Source organism: Xiphophorus hellerii, chromosome 3, assembly GCF_003331165.1.
Source record: "Xiphophorus hellerii strain 12219 chromosome 3, Xiphophorus_hellerii-4.1, whole genome shotgun sequence".
NCBI classification, from domain to species: Eukaryota; Metazoa; Chordata; class Actinopteri; order Cyprinodontiformes; family Poeciliidae; genus Xiphophorus; species Xiphophorus hellerii.
The window spans coordinates 19,861,856-19,877,972 of record NC_045674.1 but is presented as its reverse complement, the minus strand read 5'-3'; the positions used below and the strand labels follow the sequence as shown (position 1 = coordinate 19,877,972).

General features: G+C 41.8%; 2 protein-coding genes across 3 annotated transcripts in view; one reads left to right on the top strand and one right to left on the bottom strand.

Moving 5' to 3' along the window:
- Positions 1 to 11,072, top strand: part of LOC116716919 (discoidin, CUB and LCCL domain-containing protein 1) — a 14,228-nt gene extending 3,156 nt beyond the window's left edge. The window contains exons 2-15 of one of the 2 annotated variants that reach the window (XM_032557898.1): positions 876 to 1,097; positions 2,731 to 2,868; positions 4,152 to 4,203; positions 4,617 to 4,689; positions 4,767 to 4,900; positions 4,989 to 5,026; positions 5,296 to 5,487; positions 6,460 to 6,572; positions 6,798 to 6,972; positions 7,074 to 7,166; positions 7,246 to 7,339; positions 8,189 to 8,226; positions 8,306 to 8,416; positions 9,581 to 11,072. In XM_032557898.1, coding sequence (XP_032413789.1) covers positions 876 to 1,097; positions 2,731 to 2,868; positions 4,152 to 4,203; positions 4,617 to 4,689; positions 4,767 to 4,900; positions 4,989 to 5,026; positions 5,296 to 5,487; positions 6,460 to 6,572; positions 6,798 to 6,972; positions 7,074 to 7,166; positions 7,246 to 7,339; positions 8,189 to 8,226; positions 8,306 to 8,416; positions 9,581 to 9,999 — 1,892 coding nt within the window. In that variant the 3' untranslated portion in view covers positions 10,000 to 11,072. Of the gene's footprint in view, positions 1 to 875; positions 1,098 to 2,730; positions 2,869 to 4,151; positions 4,204 to 4,616; positions 4,690 to 4,766; positions 4,901 to 4,988; positions 5,027 to 5,295; positions 5,488 to 6,459; positions 6,573 to 6,797; positions 6,973 to 7,070; positions 7,167 to 7,245; positions 7,340 to 8,188; positions 8,227 to 8,305; positions 8,417 to 9,580 lie in introns of both variants that reach the window. The other variant, XM_032557897.1, reaches the window with a different exon arrangement.
- LOC116716920 (zinc finger protein 135) lies at positions 10,237 to 16,117 on the bottom strand. The gene is made up of 3 exons (XM_032557899.1): positions 15,965 to 16,117; positions 15,566 to 15,839; positions 10,237 to 14,363 (listed from the first exon to the last, which is right to left on the bottom strand). The coding sequence occupies exons 1-3, from the start codon at positions 15,989 to 15,991 to the stop codon at positions 12,880 to 12,882; spliced, it is 1,785 nt and encodes a 594-aa protein (XP_032413790.1). The 5' UTR covers positions 15,992 to 16,117; the 3' UTR covers positions 10,237 to 12,879.

Below are 16,117 nucleotides of genomic sequence, written 5' to 3'. Positions count from 1 at the left end.
AAACACTTTCTTGATGCAAGGCAATGGGGCTACCAGCAAAATGACTGAAACAATCCCCAAAGACATAAAGAATTAAAGATCAAGAGTAACTTTAATAAGTCTCTAACACTCAAATGTATAATTAACAAAAAAAAGTCTTACAGTATTTCCAGTACCATCACTTCATTGGTTTAATCATAAAACCCTAGTGGTGTAGGATTGAGAAACGATCACAAAAACTCCATCAAACATTTCCAGGCTTGCTCATAAAGCAACTGAACTGGTTAGACCGGTGATGTGTTTCCAATGAAACACAGCACCAGTGAAACCTGGTGGTGGAAGCATCATGCTGTGGGGATGCTACTCTTCTGCTGGTCAAGGCAAGATGGATGGAGCCAACTAAATACAGAGGCCAAAAGATTTGAGGGATGGATGTCTCCCAAACAGCTGGACAGCAACACTTCACATACAGCCAGAGCTACAATTACACATTTATATGAAAGCATGTTTATGTGTTAGAATAAGCCAGTAAAGTCCAGGCCTGAATCCAATTCAGAAACTATGGCAAGTTTTGTGGTATTTTCCTCCCACTTCACCATTAAGTTCTACTTAAGGTTAATCTACCACAAAAACAAACAAACAAAAAAATCGGACTAAAATGAAGTTTGGGTTTTAATACGACAAAAGGTGAAAAAATTCAAGAGAAATCAATACTGTTGCAAAACTCTTATTTCTTGACTTAAAAGTCAATATATTGTACAGCTGAAGTCATAGATAAGCAATTTGTTAATGAACTTTTAGTTTCTTGATATTCAGAATTAATTTCTTGTTTGACATTTCATTTATTTATCATTTATTTTCACTGCCCTCTTAATTTTGTTCTTGCTTCCTGTTAGGTAATGGTTGTGGACACGCGCTGCTGGGAACGGAGTCAGGTACCATAGCCTCTCCCAACTACCCGGGCACCTATCCCAGCAACGCCTGGTGTAAATGGAGGCTGCGTGTGCAGGAGGGCCGGACGCTCCGCCTGCTGTTTGGAGACTTTGACATCGAGAGCAGCCCAGGCTGCAGAAACGGATCCATCGTGATCACCGGCAAGAGCGGAGAACGGAGACTGGGTGAGTTCACCTACGATTTCGTTGTGATCTCAGACGCAGTCAGCGTTTTGCCAGCTTATCTGCTGACAGACTTAAATGCTCCGTGCCATTATTAGAGAACTTACCGGCATGACTCTATAGTCATAGCATGCCATTTAGCTGAAACATCGATGGGAGACGAACACTATTTTGCAACAAGCACATGTACGTTTTGCAACCAGCTGTGTCAGGTTGTGTCCTGAGGCTACAGATATTTGACAGCGCACCAAAAATCAAGGCTGGGAGATTATAGCGATATAAGTATTGTGCTGAAGGTTGTTGGATTTATTTAAGCCCCAAAGCGTTCATTGTTTTCTGCCTTTTGCTGCTAATGTAGATTATCTATAAATATCAGGGATTTGTGAGAAATATTTTTTTTTCTGAGCCCAAATGATACTGCAGCATTGTCATTAAAAAGATACAAAATCCTTGTCTGCTATCAGTGCAAGGTTACCAGTATAGTTGTAGCTTATTTGTTTGCTTATGATTGTGAATAAGTATATTTTCTGTATCTGCATTCAATAAAGAGGATTATTAATGGACAGCACTAGAAGTTTAACGAGGTTTCTTGAAGAATAAATAAGAAGGAAATAAAAAAATTGTAACCACGACTGATACCTTTTTATCTTTCTTCCATAAAGACGGATCTTCTTTTCTTTTTTCAGTTTCTGGATCTAAACCCTTTTTTCTTTTCTTTTGACTTTAGCTGTTTGACTTAGTCTCTTTCCAGTCCTGGCAATGTACTGTAGTGAACAGTATGTGCTTGTAAAATAAGTGGAGACCTGAGAAATTCATCATCCCTTTGTTGTTTGGCAGTTTTTATGCAGTAGTTTTTTGTGCCCAAAGTGAAATCTTTAAGATGAACTAGTACTACAAAATGCCGTAAGATAACATCCCTTGGGTCAAGAAAACCTTTTATGTCTTAATGATTAATGTCAGAAGATGGTTTGAAAAGAAAAAAAATATCAAAAGACATTTACTTAGTCTGAAGAAAAGCAGTCCTTTCAAAACTATTTATGCTCCATTAACTTTTAAAAATGTTGTAACGCTGCAACGCCGAACTTCAATGTGTTTTATGAGGTTTATATGTGATCAACACAAAGTAGTGTGCGCTTGTGGAGTAGAAGGATTTTTTTGTTTGTTTGTTTGACAGTTTGACAGTTATAGTTTAACAAATAAAAATCAGAGTGTGGTGAGTATCTGCATTTAGCCCAGGATTGGCCTGCATCCAGCTCCAAACACCTTCCCGTCAAACCCAACCAGCTCCCCGTTTCCTGTCGAAAAAAAACATCCCCACAGCATGACGGTTGCCGCCACCGTGTTTCACAACATGGATTGCAAAAAATGTCCACCTTTACATGTGAAAAGCCAGTAGGGCATATTCCCAAACATCCACAGCTTTGTTTGAACAAAATGTGGTTTTGCAAATAGGAAGACTGAAGACAAACACACTCCTTCTGATTTTGAATTGGAAAACATTTCTAAAAAAGCAAAACAGAAAGTCAAACACAACTTGAGAAAATGTACAAAAGTCCAAGGGGTATGAGTGAACTAATTTAACTTTACTCAAGATTTTTGTTGTTTTTCTGTACTTTGACTGGTTGTTTATTTCCAGGCCCAGTCTGTGGAAAGCTTAATGCAACCATGAACAATGTGACTCTTGAAACCAACGAAGTGACGGTAACATTCATGTCTGGCCCTCACCGCTCTGGACGAGGGTTTCTGCTCTCTTATGCAACAGACCAGCATCCAGGTACGTCTGCAGCAGTCCCTCTGTTTTCTGCTTAATTATTAGGCTACACAATACGAACAAGCGGTGTTTAGAGAGACAGTAGGCTATCACTATCCTGGAGTACATAGTTTCTGTATTACCCCTGTGCTTTGCCCTTACAAGACACGAACAGCACATAATCCCAGCTTCATTTAATGCATGATTACCAGCTGTCTGTGTTCTTATTTACAAGCTTTCACTGGTGTTTTTGTCATGCTCACTGTTCTGTTAATGTTTACCTGTGTGTGTGTGTGTGTGCACGTGTAGGCGTGTGTATGAGTCTCGGCTTATCGGCATTCATTCTCCATTGCTGTGTTTACTCAGGAACAAGAGTAAGTCTCCTTGTCACAGGCTGACTCAGGTCATTCACCTCCCTTTTTTCCCCAACAAGGCCAAGCGCCGCCGACTGCAAACCATCCATCATGGGGGGGTTTAAATATTAGCATACTTCTGGGTATTTTAGTTCATAAATAAAGTTTTAGGGCGTTTTGGATCTTTCTGTGTATGCTACAAATGATTGTTTGGATCTCGTTGCTATGATATAATGAGAGACTGTTCTCTTTTTTCAGTGAAGTTCTCTGTATTTGCAGTTTGTATCATAGTTTCCTGTTTTTCACTTAGTTGTTTATAAAATCCATTGGCATCTGGAGCTGAGGTCTTGAGCAGAGACACAGACCTCTATCTGTTAACTATGATGGCAGAAGAGCTGCTGGCGAGACTCGTGTTGTGTGACTAAGGGACGGCAACAAAGCCGTCAGTCACATTACAGAGACGACTGCCTTTCTCCTAATATAGAACGCTTAGAGCATGCCAGACTGTCTCATCCTGAATCTGTGCTGTATGATTCTGTGTCTGTCTGTGTGTGTGTGTGCATTTGTTTGTAATACCTTGTGGGGACCATCTTCCTGACACATACTATGTTGTGGGGACTGAAGCCTTGTCCCCACAAGGGAAAACGCTGTTTTTGGGTCAGGGGTTAGATTTAGGACTAAGGTATGAACTGAGTTTTGGTTAGGGTTAGGTATGTAATGGTTAGGTTTAGAATAAGGGTAAGGTTTAGGCTGTAGAAATGAATGGAAGTCAATGGAAAGTCCCCACAAAGATAGCCACGCAAGTGTGTGTGTGTGTGTGTGTGTGTGGGGGGGGGGGGGGGGGGGTGTGTGTGGAGGGAGCGTGAGTGTTGTGTAAGCCAAAGACTGCCATGTTTCTACACCTTTTATGAGTGTTGATTAGTTTTAGCATCTGATTGCTTTTTTTTTTTACAGATCTGATTAGTTGTTTACAAAGAGGATCCCATTTTAGCTTCCAGCATTTAAGGTAAGTTTGATACAGAAACTGAGATACAATCCGACCTGCTGAAGTTTTTGACATTTTGTTGCATTATAAGCATAACATTAACTTTTGTTTGGATATTATTTCATAGACCAACACCATGTAATGCTCTTGTAATACTTTGTAAACCGTATTTTGCTGCAGTTACAATTCATTTAGTGAAACATGGCAGTGGCTACATCCTACTGTGGGAACGCTTTACCTTGGATACTGATGGGAAGATGGATGCTTTTTTTTTTAGCTTTTTAGTCATAAGTTTTGTTCCTGTTCACAACTACAGGCTGCTTTGTGTTGGTCTTGATATGACAAAATGCAGAGGAGTTCCAGTGGTGTGAATACTTTTGCAAGACACTGTGTGTATGTGGAGCTTCTTTCCAATCTGTGATTCTGCTCCTCAGCGTGTATTGCCCAGCTGGTTGCAAAAATGTCCCGGGGGAGATTTGGGGAAACTCTGAGCAGGGCTACAGAGACGTAAGGATATTTTCCTTTCCTTTATTTAAAACTTAACTCAAGTTTAAAAGTACTGTATTTGTTCTTAAATGTCACAGACTTCAGTTTTGTGCAAGTCTGCGATCCACAGTGGAGCTACGTCTGATGCTTTGGGAGGTCAGATCACTGTGAATCAGGGGAGAAGTCTCACCCTCTATGAATCCACCTTCGCCAATGGAGTCCTCTCTAAAACGTTGGTTCCTGCGTTGCTATCTCAATGAAAGATCACAGTGACGTTTGCCAGCTGCCTGTTTGACCTTTCTTTGATGCCGTTTTGACAGGGGGTCATTATCTGATAAGAAGCTGCTGTTGAGCAAAGGTAGGAGCTTTTTTTTTTTTTTTTTTTTTTTTTTAGAAATCAGGGTTTCACCCTCAAGCAGCGCTTTATTTACATTCCTTGAGTTTATTCTCTGTGTTAAGCTGCTGTGTTTTAAATTTGGGCATCTCATAATGCCTTAGCAGTCCGCTTTCTGCAGCATGGCATAAAAAATTTTCTTCATTATTAACATAGTTCAGACACAAGCATTTCTGTAGCGCAGAGTGTAAAACAATGGGACACGTTCTTCCTTTCCTCTCATTCCCAAACAGAATGTAGCAACATCCTGGCTGTATCTGCTCTAAATGCATCGTCTTTCTGGGACAAAAACAGTCAAGAGCACACAGTGTTCTCAGCCTCCAGAAACACAGAGTCCAGCCACGACTTCCTGCTCTGGACAGCAGACCACAGGGATCCCAACCCGTGGGTGGAGATTGAACTGTCTGAAAGGAGCACTGTGACGGGTAAAAAAAAATATATAGATTTTTTTGCTTCTCTAATTCCTCCAATTCTTGTCAGTTCAGTTAATTTATATTACATATTGTAATAACTAACATTACCTCCATTTATTTAGAACCCCTCTGTGTCCAGGTTAAATGGTAAAATCCAGTCCTATCCAATTCACTTGTCTGATTACAATTGGAAACTGTCCAATTTGGTCCTAATATTACAGTAATTTAAATCGGCTTTACTCTCTCTACCTAAAGAAGGCCAGCCAATTTATTAGGGTCTTTGGCTTTGCAGCAATCCCTCATCCTGAGGAAGCATGCAGCAACAGGAACAGCTCCCTTTGAACAGGAAGATGCCTAAAGCAGAATCCAGTCCAGTATAGTTGTCCATTTTCCACAACAAGCAGGGGGTTAAAGGGCAAGAAGGATTTAAGGAGCAAACAGAGATGGTTCAGGAGTTCTTTGTTATTGGAAAACTGGTTGGCAGAAGAATCTCAATCAGCCATTAAAGAAAGAGAGCTAAATGGCACTTTCTAGTGTAAAGATAACAAAGCACATGTAGTTATTGGGGAAAAAACCTTTTACAGCACAGACATAAAAAATCTACATTGAATCATCATGTTAGGAGTATTTTCTATCTTGGTCACAATAAAAGATTATTCCAAATCTAAATCTGCCAGGTGTATTACTGATACTGGGCCAGCAAGCAGAAAAACAGGAACAGGAATATCACTGACAGTTGCTTGTCTAGGAAAAGAAATGCATCTCAGCGCAGAAGCATTGCACCAGGATGACTTTCTTTAGGAAAGATAAAACAAAGAGTGGAACCCATAGCTCTCAATGATTTTGAGAAAGAAACCAGGACGATATCCAAAGTTGGTGGCAGCAGTAAATATTGGTTAGGACAGAAACTAGTGCTCCAACTAAGCTGTTTGTTGGAAAGAACTCATAATAAATATGTACATGCTTCTCGTTGTTTTCCCCCAGGATTAGTGACAACAGGATCGTCTGTGAGCTACATGGAATCTTACAGTCTGCAATTCAGCAAGGACAGAAAGAGCTGGAAGACTTACAAAGATGCCATGAGCAAAGAAAAAAAGGTTGGTGTTCCACCATGTGTCTGACATGCAGTCAGTTCATCTGCTAGTCTTATTCATGAATAGAGAGTATGGCAAATGAACAAATCCAGCCTAGTAGCACCTAAATGTTACTTCCAACACTGAACTGCTTAAGACACAAAAGTAACAAAACTTTTGTCAGTATAAGCCCTGCAGGGTTCTTTAACAGCTGCTAAATTTATCTTGTTTTTTCTTATTCGCTTCCAGGTGTTTCAGGCATACACAGAAGGCCACCTCAGGGTGCTCAACAGCTTGTTTCCTGCTGTCGTTGCTAGATTTGTTCGACTTCAGCCCCTGAGCTGGCACACCAGAGCTTCTGCTCGGGTTCAGCTCTTAGGCTGCCCTGCAGTCAAGGTCACACCGAGGTCACGGCCGCCCGGAGGTGAGCACATCCTGTTTGCTCGAGTCAAATATTATCTGTTCACACAGTTGCACTGACTGTCAGGTGTTACAGACGTAAAGGTGCTGCTTCTTTTCCAGCAGAGTCTCCATCCATCAAGTTTAACATGGATACTCTGAACCCAAGCCCCTCACCCACTCCCACTGAGAAAGCCCTGTCTGTGGAAACAACACTAAGTATGTACTTTGCATGTCAATTGATTTTAGTCTGTTTCAGCAAACCTCACTCTGTCCTTCCACACATATTCTGCTGCAGCCCACAGTCAGCCAGTGATCATAGCAGTGGGAGTGGTCCTGGGACTGGTGATGTGTGGCAGCTGTCTATTGGCTAGGATCTGGTGGAAGCGAAGGTATTGTGCTTCAACTTTGTGTTGGTTTCACTTGCACATTTTGTCCACTTTCAGACTTTCTGCAGGATTATTGTTAGAATGAATCCTTCAGCTGTTTTCATTGACTCTACAGTTCCAGTAAGAAGATTACATACACTCTCCATTGGCATAAATATCGTATTTTCTGGGGCTCTTAATGACGCATTTGAAAATTTCTTCTTCCAGAGTGGTTCGATAACACAAAATTATACATAAAGGCTCAAAGATATTCATACACTTCCAGCTAAATATGCCCATTCAAGCTGCAGAAAAACTACACTTCATAGCCATCAGTAAGCTTCTGGCAAAATTCTGGCTGAATATTTGAGCACTCTTTTTATCAGAATTGATCAAGTCTCTTCAAAAGGTTTCACATTTTTCTTATTAGGCCATGCATTTGAAGTTGTGTTGAAGTTGAGACAATTGCAGAATCTATATGCCACCCAGGTTTATGCATTCTAACATCGGTTCTACAACATATCCAGGTCTATCTGTCCAGGTAAGGTTTCTCTGAAATCAAAATGTTGAGAGAAGCTGCCACAAACCCTAATATGTCATAATTTGTCTGTACAATCAGAAAGAGACAACAGCAGTTTAACGGAGAAAATCGTTGCTCGTCAAGAAAAATAGAAAGCCTGGACAAAAGTTTGCCAGAGACAATGCAGAGAAAAATCAGAACAGATGAGTCTAAAACAGAGGGCTTTTGGACTTCAAAACATTTGTATTGTGTTCTAGGATGAGGAATATTTTACTACCATACTACATGGAAACTTGCTAAAGTCCATAAAACTTGTATCTAGTTGTAAAATACCTTCATATGTTCTCTTGCAGGAAAAAAGACTCTGTAATGAAGAACTCCTTACCCACAGGTGAGTTAAGCTAATAAATTTAACATATTTCAAGTCTAGAGTCAAAAACGCTGAATTTGACTTTGTGTCTTCACATCAGTTGGCTGTCAGGCTTTTAAGGCAAAGAGTCTCCCGTGTCCACAGTCGGAGCTCATCTCCTACCCACTGGTGCGAAGCGTGCACGACGCTCTGCCGAGCCCCCCTCTGAACGGTGAGAACTGAGGAATGTTTTCTGCTCTCTTCGGTCAACCCAGCCCTGCCATCAGCAGTCACTCTCTCAGCAGCTCCAACCAGGCTGTCTTTGAGGCCTAACCATTCTTTGTCCTGGCTCAGTGCATCGCCCGTCTCTGCATAAACATTCCTTTCTTCGGACTGCAGAGTTGCTTTGAAAGAGACCCTTTAATTGGAGCTTGATAAAGGCTGCCTCCCCACCACCAGTCCCATCGCTGCCTCATCGAGCCCCTTGGCTTGTAATTCAGTTTTTCACACAGATACTCGGTAACTAAAGTGTTGATTCTGGTACATGTTAATCTTAATTATTATCACTTAGTGAGCTTCAGAGTTAAGTCCATTCATAGTCTGATAAAATTTCTTTTATGTAGAAAATAATTTTCCAAACTTTTTATTTTCCCATTACCTAAATAATGCCATTTGTGGTCTTGTTTTTACATCAATGCAATAATTATTCATCTATTAGCATTCAGAAATATTAATTATTTCAACAATGTGATACAATTAGACATTATATGAGATCCCTAAAGAAGTCAAACTACTCTGCTTTTAAATATACTTTATGCCACAATCCATTTATTTCCTGTTGGACTAAATCTAAAAAGTGTTACTGACGACCTCCAGGATTTACTGGTTCTGGACATGTCATCAGCACGTCCAGAACCAGTAAATTCACTCATAAACCCTGTCGTAAAACTGAGCAACGAAGCATCACTGAGCAGCTGTCCAGGATACAGGATATAAAATTATGTTATTCAATAGCTGCAAATCAAAGGATAGCTCTAAACAGATACTTAGAGGACTTTTTTTTAGCTCCTCTGAATCATTACATATCAGTTAAGGGTCTGTATATCAAAAATGAGATAAGAACTAGAAGGCCATAACTCTCATCCATTTCTCCTTATTAGCCTGTGTTTAAGGGGAAATACACTACTAGAGCTTTATTTGTTTCTGTATTTAATTTTAATAATCATCACTATATAGTTACCAACGCTAAATGCTTTAAATGCATCTCTGTGACTGGTCCTGAAGGTATTTCATTTTTGAATTACATCACTGAAATAAATAAACATTTCTGTTTTATTCAGCTGCACCTGACAAAACAAAGTGACTTGTGACGGGTTTTTTTTTCTCGTCTTCCCAGACTATGCTGCTCCTGCCATTCCATCTGTTGGACAGAAGGTCGGTTCCACATTCAGACCCTCTTCAGATGAAGGCTACACCACTCCATTCACCTGCGCCCATTACGACACACCTGGTAACCTTCCAGAGTACGCCGAGCCGCTTCCCCTGGAGCCAGAGTACGCCACTCCATTCAGCGAGCTTCCCCCTGAGCACAAACCGCCCAGCTTGTCAGGGCTGCTTCACGGCATTATGCACAGACCTGCTCATGCACCCTCCGGTCACAGTCAGTACGACTGCCCCTCACATAGGGTGCTGTTCAATGGCTACTGCACCCCTGCTCTGCACGCCAGCGGCCCTCGCCCTGCCAGTGAAGTCTACGCAGAGCCCAAGCCAAGTGACTCCTTGGTGCAAAAGCACACTTATGAGGAGCCCTTGTGAATGCAGGGAGATCAGATGTGGAGGACAGATCTATTTGGACCAGAGGAACTCTTAGATCCTAAGAGGACACTAACCCAGAGCATGCTCAGCAGGGTGAAAGTGTCAGTGAGAGATGTTCAAGGACATCAGGAGTCACTATAGACCCCCCCACCCCCATATTCATAGAGGATATCAGGGTGGACCAGTCAGTACACAAGATCTGAGAGCCATGTTGACAAAATATTTCCTTACAGGAAGTTATGGACTTGTACAGTTTTTATTCCATAGAATGCACAAAGAAACTACAGGTTTGATTGCGTCTGAGACGCAGAGAGTCTACCAATGAAATGTTCAATCACAAGCTGCACTTTTACAGAAATGTACACATCCGTCTTTTTAAAAAGGTTAAAGCAAAACAGTGGATTGATTGTTACTCGCTCGTATTGTTCACAACGCTTTGTAGACTCTTGAAGAAACACTGTTAATGGTACACTGGTTTTTAGCTGTGACCACATATAACCACTAGGTGGCTCTTGTGAGCTTCAGATCTCTAATACTGAACGACATGTGTAACTTTGTGTCTGGAAAAATAACATGTTAAAGTACTTGGGAGTTGTAACACAACAAAGGCACAAAGATACGGGATGAAAGTGTGACGAGAGAATGAAAAGTTTCACATACCTACAGTGTGACTTTCATCAGGGACCTGCATCAACACAAACACTGTCCTCGAAGTAGGAAGCAGTTCTACACTAAATTAAAAGAGGATGTCATAATTAAAACTGTATACAAAACAAACTATTTTGGATTATTTGCCTTTCATATGTGTGTCACATACGGTATCTGGCATACCTCTGTGTCCACTCTTTAATTTGTATAAAAATACAATATCTAATATTTACTAAAAAAGAAAAAGCAAGAAATTGCACTTTTTCTAATCACATTGAATTGTATCCTTTGAATATAAATGGCAGTCTTCTAAATAAGTCAGCTGTTTCTTGAATTAGCCTTTACACTTTGGCTTTTAAAAGTTTTGTGTTGAAGCTGCTTCTCACTACAGAATAAGGCACAATTAAAAATGTTATCAAGAACAATACGCTGTTTTTTTTGTTTTTTTTTACTGGTAGATGTGGTCCTGAACCTGAAATGGCGCCACACAACAACACTAGTCAGTCAAGTCTGCCTCATTGTTTAAATGACCTATGTGATAAAATAAAATAAAATGGGCAACTTACCGTACTTCCACGTAGCAATGAATTAAACAAACCACAAAACAACTTCAAAACAGTCGACAGATTTCGCTGCTGTGTCCTGTCGGTGCAGAGCCGCGCAAAAGTGTCCACACCTTTTGATACCTTGTCAAGAGCAGAACTCAATAAAGCCTTTAACGTGCTTTATTGGGGGTTTATGTGAGCGACCAACACTTAATAGCACATAATTGTGAAGTGGACATTGTGCACGGTTTAGCATTTTTAATTAAATAAATTCCCTTTCATCTTTTTTCTTACGTCATTCGGCTTCCGTAGTTCCTGCTCTCCTTCTCAACAGTATTTCCCTCTACAGCAGCAACTTCTTTTGAAATACAATTCTTAATAGGTAAATCTGGTGCTTTATCTGCCGATAAATGTGCATTTACCCATGACAGACGGAAAAAAGCTAGCTAACCAACGAGTTAGCTATCTTATATCATGACTATATATCTTATACTAATGAGCTGCAAGTAGCAGCTTGTTAGCGGTAGCCTGATTAGCTTCGAGTCACAGAACGTAATGCGCGCTACTGTTGACTGACGTAAAGTCCCGCGAGGAAAAACTAAATACTAACTAACTTTACTAACTAAAGCAGATTAAATAGTCCTGCCACGACAAAATTCAATACGTCTTTAAGGCCAACTTGAATTGTTTTAATAGATTAAGACATTTTAAAGCCTTAATTTTAGATCCATTAATTTACGACTTTTTAAGTATGTACGGACACCCTGTGACCCTCAAATAAAATCAAATGCTATCTGCCTTTTGCAGTCACCTAATTAGTAAATAAAGCCATGAAGGGAGGCAGGCATATGGAAGAAGAAAGGAGACCAAAATGAATCTTTCTGACTACATGTGAAATACTAAGTATGGTGATTTGTAACATCACATTGTCCAGAACACTCCATCAGTGAGACATGGCAGCGGCAGTATCATGCCGTGATGTTCACTTCAGCATCGGTCAGAAACCATGGAAAACTAGATGGAGGCTGCAGATGACTTCACCTTCATGGAGGACAATCACCCAAAATATACAGCCAGAGCTACAAATGAATAATTTAAATCAAACCAGATTCAATGGCTCAGTCAAAGTCCAGCTCTAAATATAATTCGTAATTAGGTTTCTAGATGAAAGTAGATGATTGCAGAGGCTCTACGTCCAATCTGACTAAACTGAAACAAATAACAATTACCAGTAATCCAGTGTCTTCATGTGCAAAGCTAGTAGAGACAGACCTGCAGCTGTAATGAGAGAGAAAAGAAGTTCTTCAAAGTAGTAACTCTGGTAGCTGCATAGAAATGGTTTTCACACTTCAGATTATTTGTGAAAGATTTTGTAAATTATATATCCATTTACCTGCGATGAACTTGCGGGTGCAACCCGCCTCTCGCCTGTTGACAGCTGGAGATAGGCACCAGCACCCGCCCGACACCAAAGGCAAAAGGGTGTAAGAAAAAGGATGAAAGGATGGATGGATGGATATATCCATTTACCTTCACTTTCTTTTCATGCAACAATTTGGGTTGGCCTTTAAAACAAAATCCCCCCAAAAAAACACTGAATTATGTGGTTGTAATTTGGCAAAATTGGGAAAAACTTCAAGGAATGTCAATACTTTTGCAAGGCACCGACACCAACATTAATATGCTTTCATTCGTTTTGATTCTGAACATTTTCACTCCTTTGTCCCCGATTCTCCTCCTCCACCCGGCTGTCGTGCGAGTAGTGCGCCAGGGTCTGATGTCGATTCCTGGTCGGGGCGTCTTTAAAACGCAGTCCGCAATCCTCGCAGGCATAGGGCAACTCCTCTCTGCTGCTGCCCGCTCCTTCTGCTGGTGACCTGCTCTCATTTCCACTAGTTGGGATCCTCCTATGGTTAGTAGGGATCAGTTCTGTGGAACTGAGAGGATCTGAAGCTGAAGCCCTGTCAGTCACAGGCCCACCGCTGGTCGAAGGCAGAGTTCTTGGACGGCCCGGAGAGCATCCCGTTGGTTTGGGTCTCGTCTCCCCGTCGTGTTCAGCTGACAGGCAGTGGACTGTGCGATAGTGGAAGCGGATCCCGGAGCGATTGGAAAAGCCCCTCCCACAGAGGCTGCAGACGAAGGGCCTCTCTCCTGTGTGGATGCGGGTGTGGATCTTAAGAGCTCCTGACTGGGTGAAGCACTTCCCACACAGGGAACAGCTGTAGGGCTTCTCCCCTGTGTGAGTCCGCAGGTGGGCCCGCACCCCCGCCAGATGGGGAAACCCCCTGCCGCAAAAGTCACAGGAATACGGTCTTTCACCTGTGTGAATCCTCTTGTGGATCTTCAGAGCTCCTGACTGGCTGAAACTCTTCCCGCAGTCAGTGCAGGAGTAGGGCCGGGCGCCGGTGTGCACGTTCAGGTGAATGCGGAGGTTGCTGTGCGAGTTGAAGGCTCGGCCGCACTCCGTGCAGAGGAAGCCTGGCTGCTTATGGGCGTGCTCGGAGCGCTGGTGCTGCAGCAGCTGAGAGGGTCTGGAAAAAGAGGCGGGGCAGTGCATGCAGGGATGCAGAGACAGAAGGGGTCTTCCTCGTTCCTCTTGCTGCTGCTGCTGGGCTTCTCTGTGCTGATGGCGGCAGACCTGAGGACAGGTGGGAAGCGAGCATCGGCAGGACAGGCAGGGAATGGCAGCAGACAGCTGTGCAGAGTGGGCCAGCTGAGGGCAGGGAACGCACGACGATATGGGGCAGTGGTGGTGATGGAAGTGATGGTGGGCGTGGGTGTGGGAAAAGGGGGAGTCGGCGCTTTCCTGACTGTTCATGAGGTGAGCGCAGGTTTGTACTCCTCGGTGGCAACAGAAGCAGGGAAACATGGAGAGAGGAGCCAAAGAGCCTGCTGAGGGTTTTAAGGGAGTGTCGAGGTTTTGGTTCTGGCTCCGGGTCCCTCTGTCCGCATCGTTGGTCTGTGGTCGGTCGGACGGCCTGGACTCCTGCTCGGTCGCGGCGCCGGTGGTGTCTGGAGAGCACAGGTTCATGCTCAGGTCTTTGGGCTGGCATGAAGCTTGAGCTAATAGAGATGAGGACAGCGACTGTCGGGATGTTAAAGTTTCAAAGGAGGATGAGGCGCTAAAGAAAGGACAGCCGGGGCAGGTGCAGGCATGATGCTCATCCAAACCTGTGGAACAAGAAGAAAAACAGTGTTACATATTTTTTATCAAAACTAAAAATAATAAAGAAGGAAAATCAACATCTACTGAGACGTGGAACAAGAGGTGGTGCAGTGCTTGCAATATTTATTGGGATCACTAGTAAAGATGTATTTAAAACTTTATTTGTAATTTCAGTATATTTATTCAATTGGTATTAAAACTTCCTTTCAAATAAATGCACCATGTATTTATACTTTTTATATTAATCAGAGTAATCCACTAACGGTTGTTCCCTTGGTAAAGAAATATGACATGATAAGTGGTCTTGGCATTTAGAATAAAAGATTTATTTTTAAAAATAGTGTACTGCATATTAAGTATTGTGGAGGAACTGTCATGCTGTGGGCCTGTTTCTTTTCCTAAAGCTTTGGGAACTTGGCATCATAAATTTTTAACATATAGCTAAATTATTTAATAGACCAAAAAAAAAATTAACCTTTTTTAATTTCTTAATGTGGAATATTTTCACATTCATAAAATGTGCTCAATTTAGAATTAGTATTTTATAGTATTAGTACTTCTTCTGCTGTAATAACCAGGAAATGTACACATCTTTACCAATGTGCAATGAATTCAACAGAAGGATCGCAAAAGCAGAAGTTCCTCTTACATCAAAATATACACGACAGCTACTTTGAAATAAATAAATAAAACATTATTGTGTATTTGTTTGTGTATGTCATCAAGCACTAGCTGTATCCACAGGCAACATCTTGATATCTTATTCATCTGTAATGGACTTTCATCTCCAGATAAGTGAACACTTTCATTTCACATTGCCTTGTGTATATCTTAACACAGACATCTCACAGGGAGACTCTTACATTACAGACACCCACTGTTTTATAGATTTATATTTATATAAAAGATGGAGAAATATGCCAATTTAGTTTTTTTAATTTTTTTTTTATTGTTTTTGTTTATTTGTCTTTCAATTCAATTTAAAACTACTAAAACTATATTAGATATTTAGTATAGGTGTGGAGGAATGCCATGTTAATCAATAAACTTGCTTATAATTTCACAATCTGGAAATTATAAGATTGTGACAGATTTTAAAACTCTGTTTAAAATGTGGAATTAATTATACTTTAAAGGAAAGAAAGCAATTCGGGATAGGAGGTTGGTTTGATTGTATGCTAAAGCAGCCTGCCATATTTGATGCCACCTTCTGCTCTGTCTCTGGCCTCTCCCCTCCTGTGTGTTGCCCCCGCATGGACCGGTCTGCCCGGGGCTGCCTCTCTCCTCTCCTGGGCTGGCTGCAGAGGCTGAAGGGGTTGCAGCGAGGACGCTTTGAGTCCGAAAGGCGCGCCAGCAGCAACAGCCACAGCTGTCGTCCCCCATGCCGCGTTTCTCACATCTGGCGAGTTTTTGGACTGGTTTCCAGATGAGAGCAGATCACTGATGTACTGGTGCATCTCCATCCAGGAGCACTGGGCATGCTGCGACACGTACATGAAGAGCAAAAAGAGCCGTGACGTCGGCTGGAACCATGATTTCCTCTTTAACCAGGGCCTTTAAACAGGCAGCTTTCAACCCATATGATTGAACGAATAGCTTTACTCACATTATCGCTGCTCTTGTCTTTGTCCATACTTTACAACGCCGGCGAAGGACGGACCTCTCTGCTTTGCCCCTTTACGGTGTCAAAACAACAAAAGCCACAATAAAATAAGTAAACACACGTTTGGTCCTGACATCAACACGCCCAGTCAGACAA

Excerpts from the sequence above, each read along its gene's own strand:
- LOC116716920 (XM_032557899.1), bottom strand. The coding sequence starts at position 15,991 with ATGGACAAAGACAAGAGCAGCGATAAT. Across the intron at positions 15,840-15,964 it reads AAGACAAGAGCAGCGATAAT|CATGCCCAGTGCTCCTGGAT; the intron begins GTGAGTAAAGCT and ends TACGTGTCGCAG. Across the intron at positions 14,364-15,565 it reads GGCCAGAGACAGAGCAGAAG|GTTTGGATGAGCATCATGCC; the intron begins GTGGCATCAAAT and ends CTTGTTCCACAG.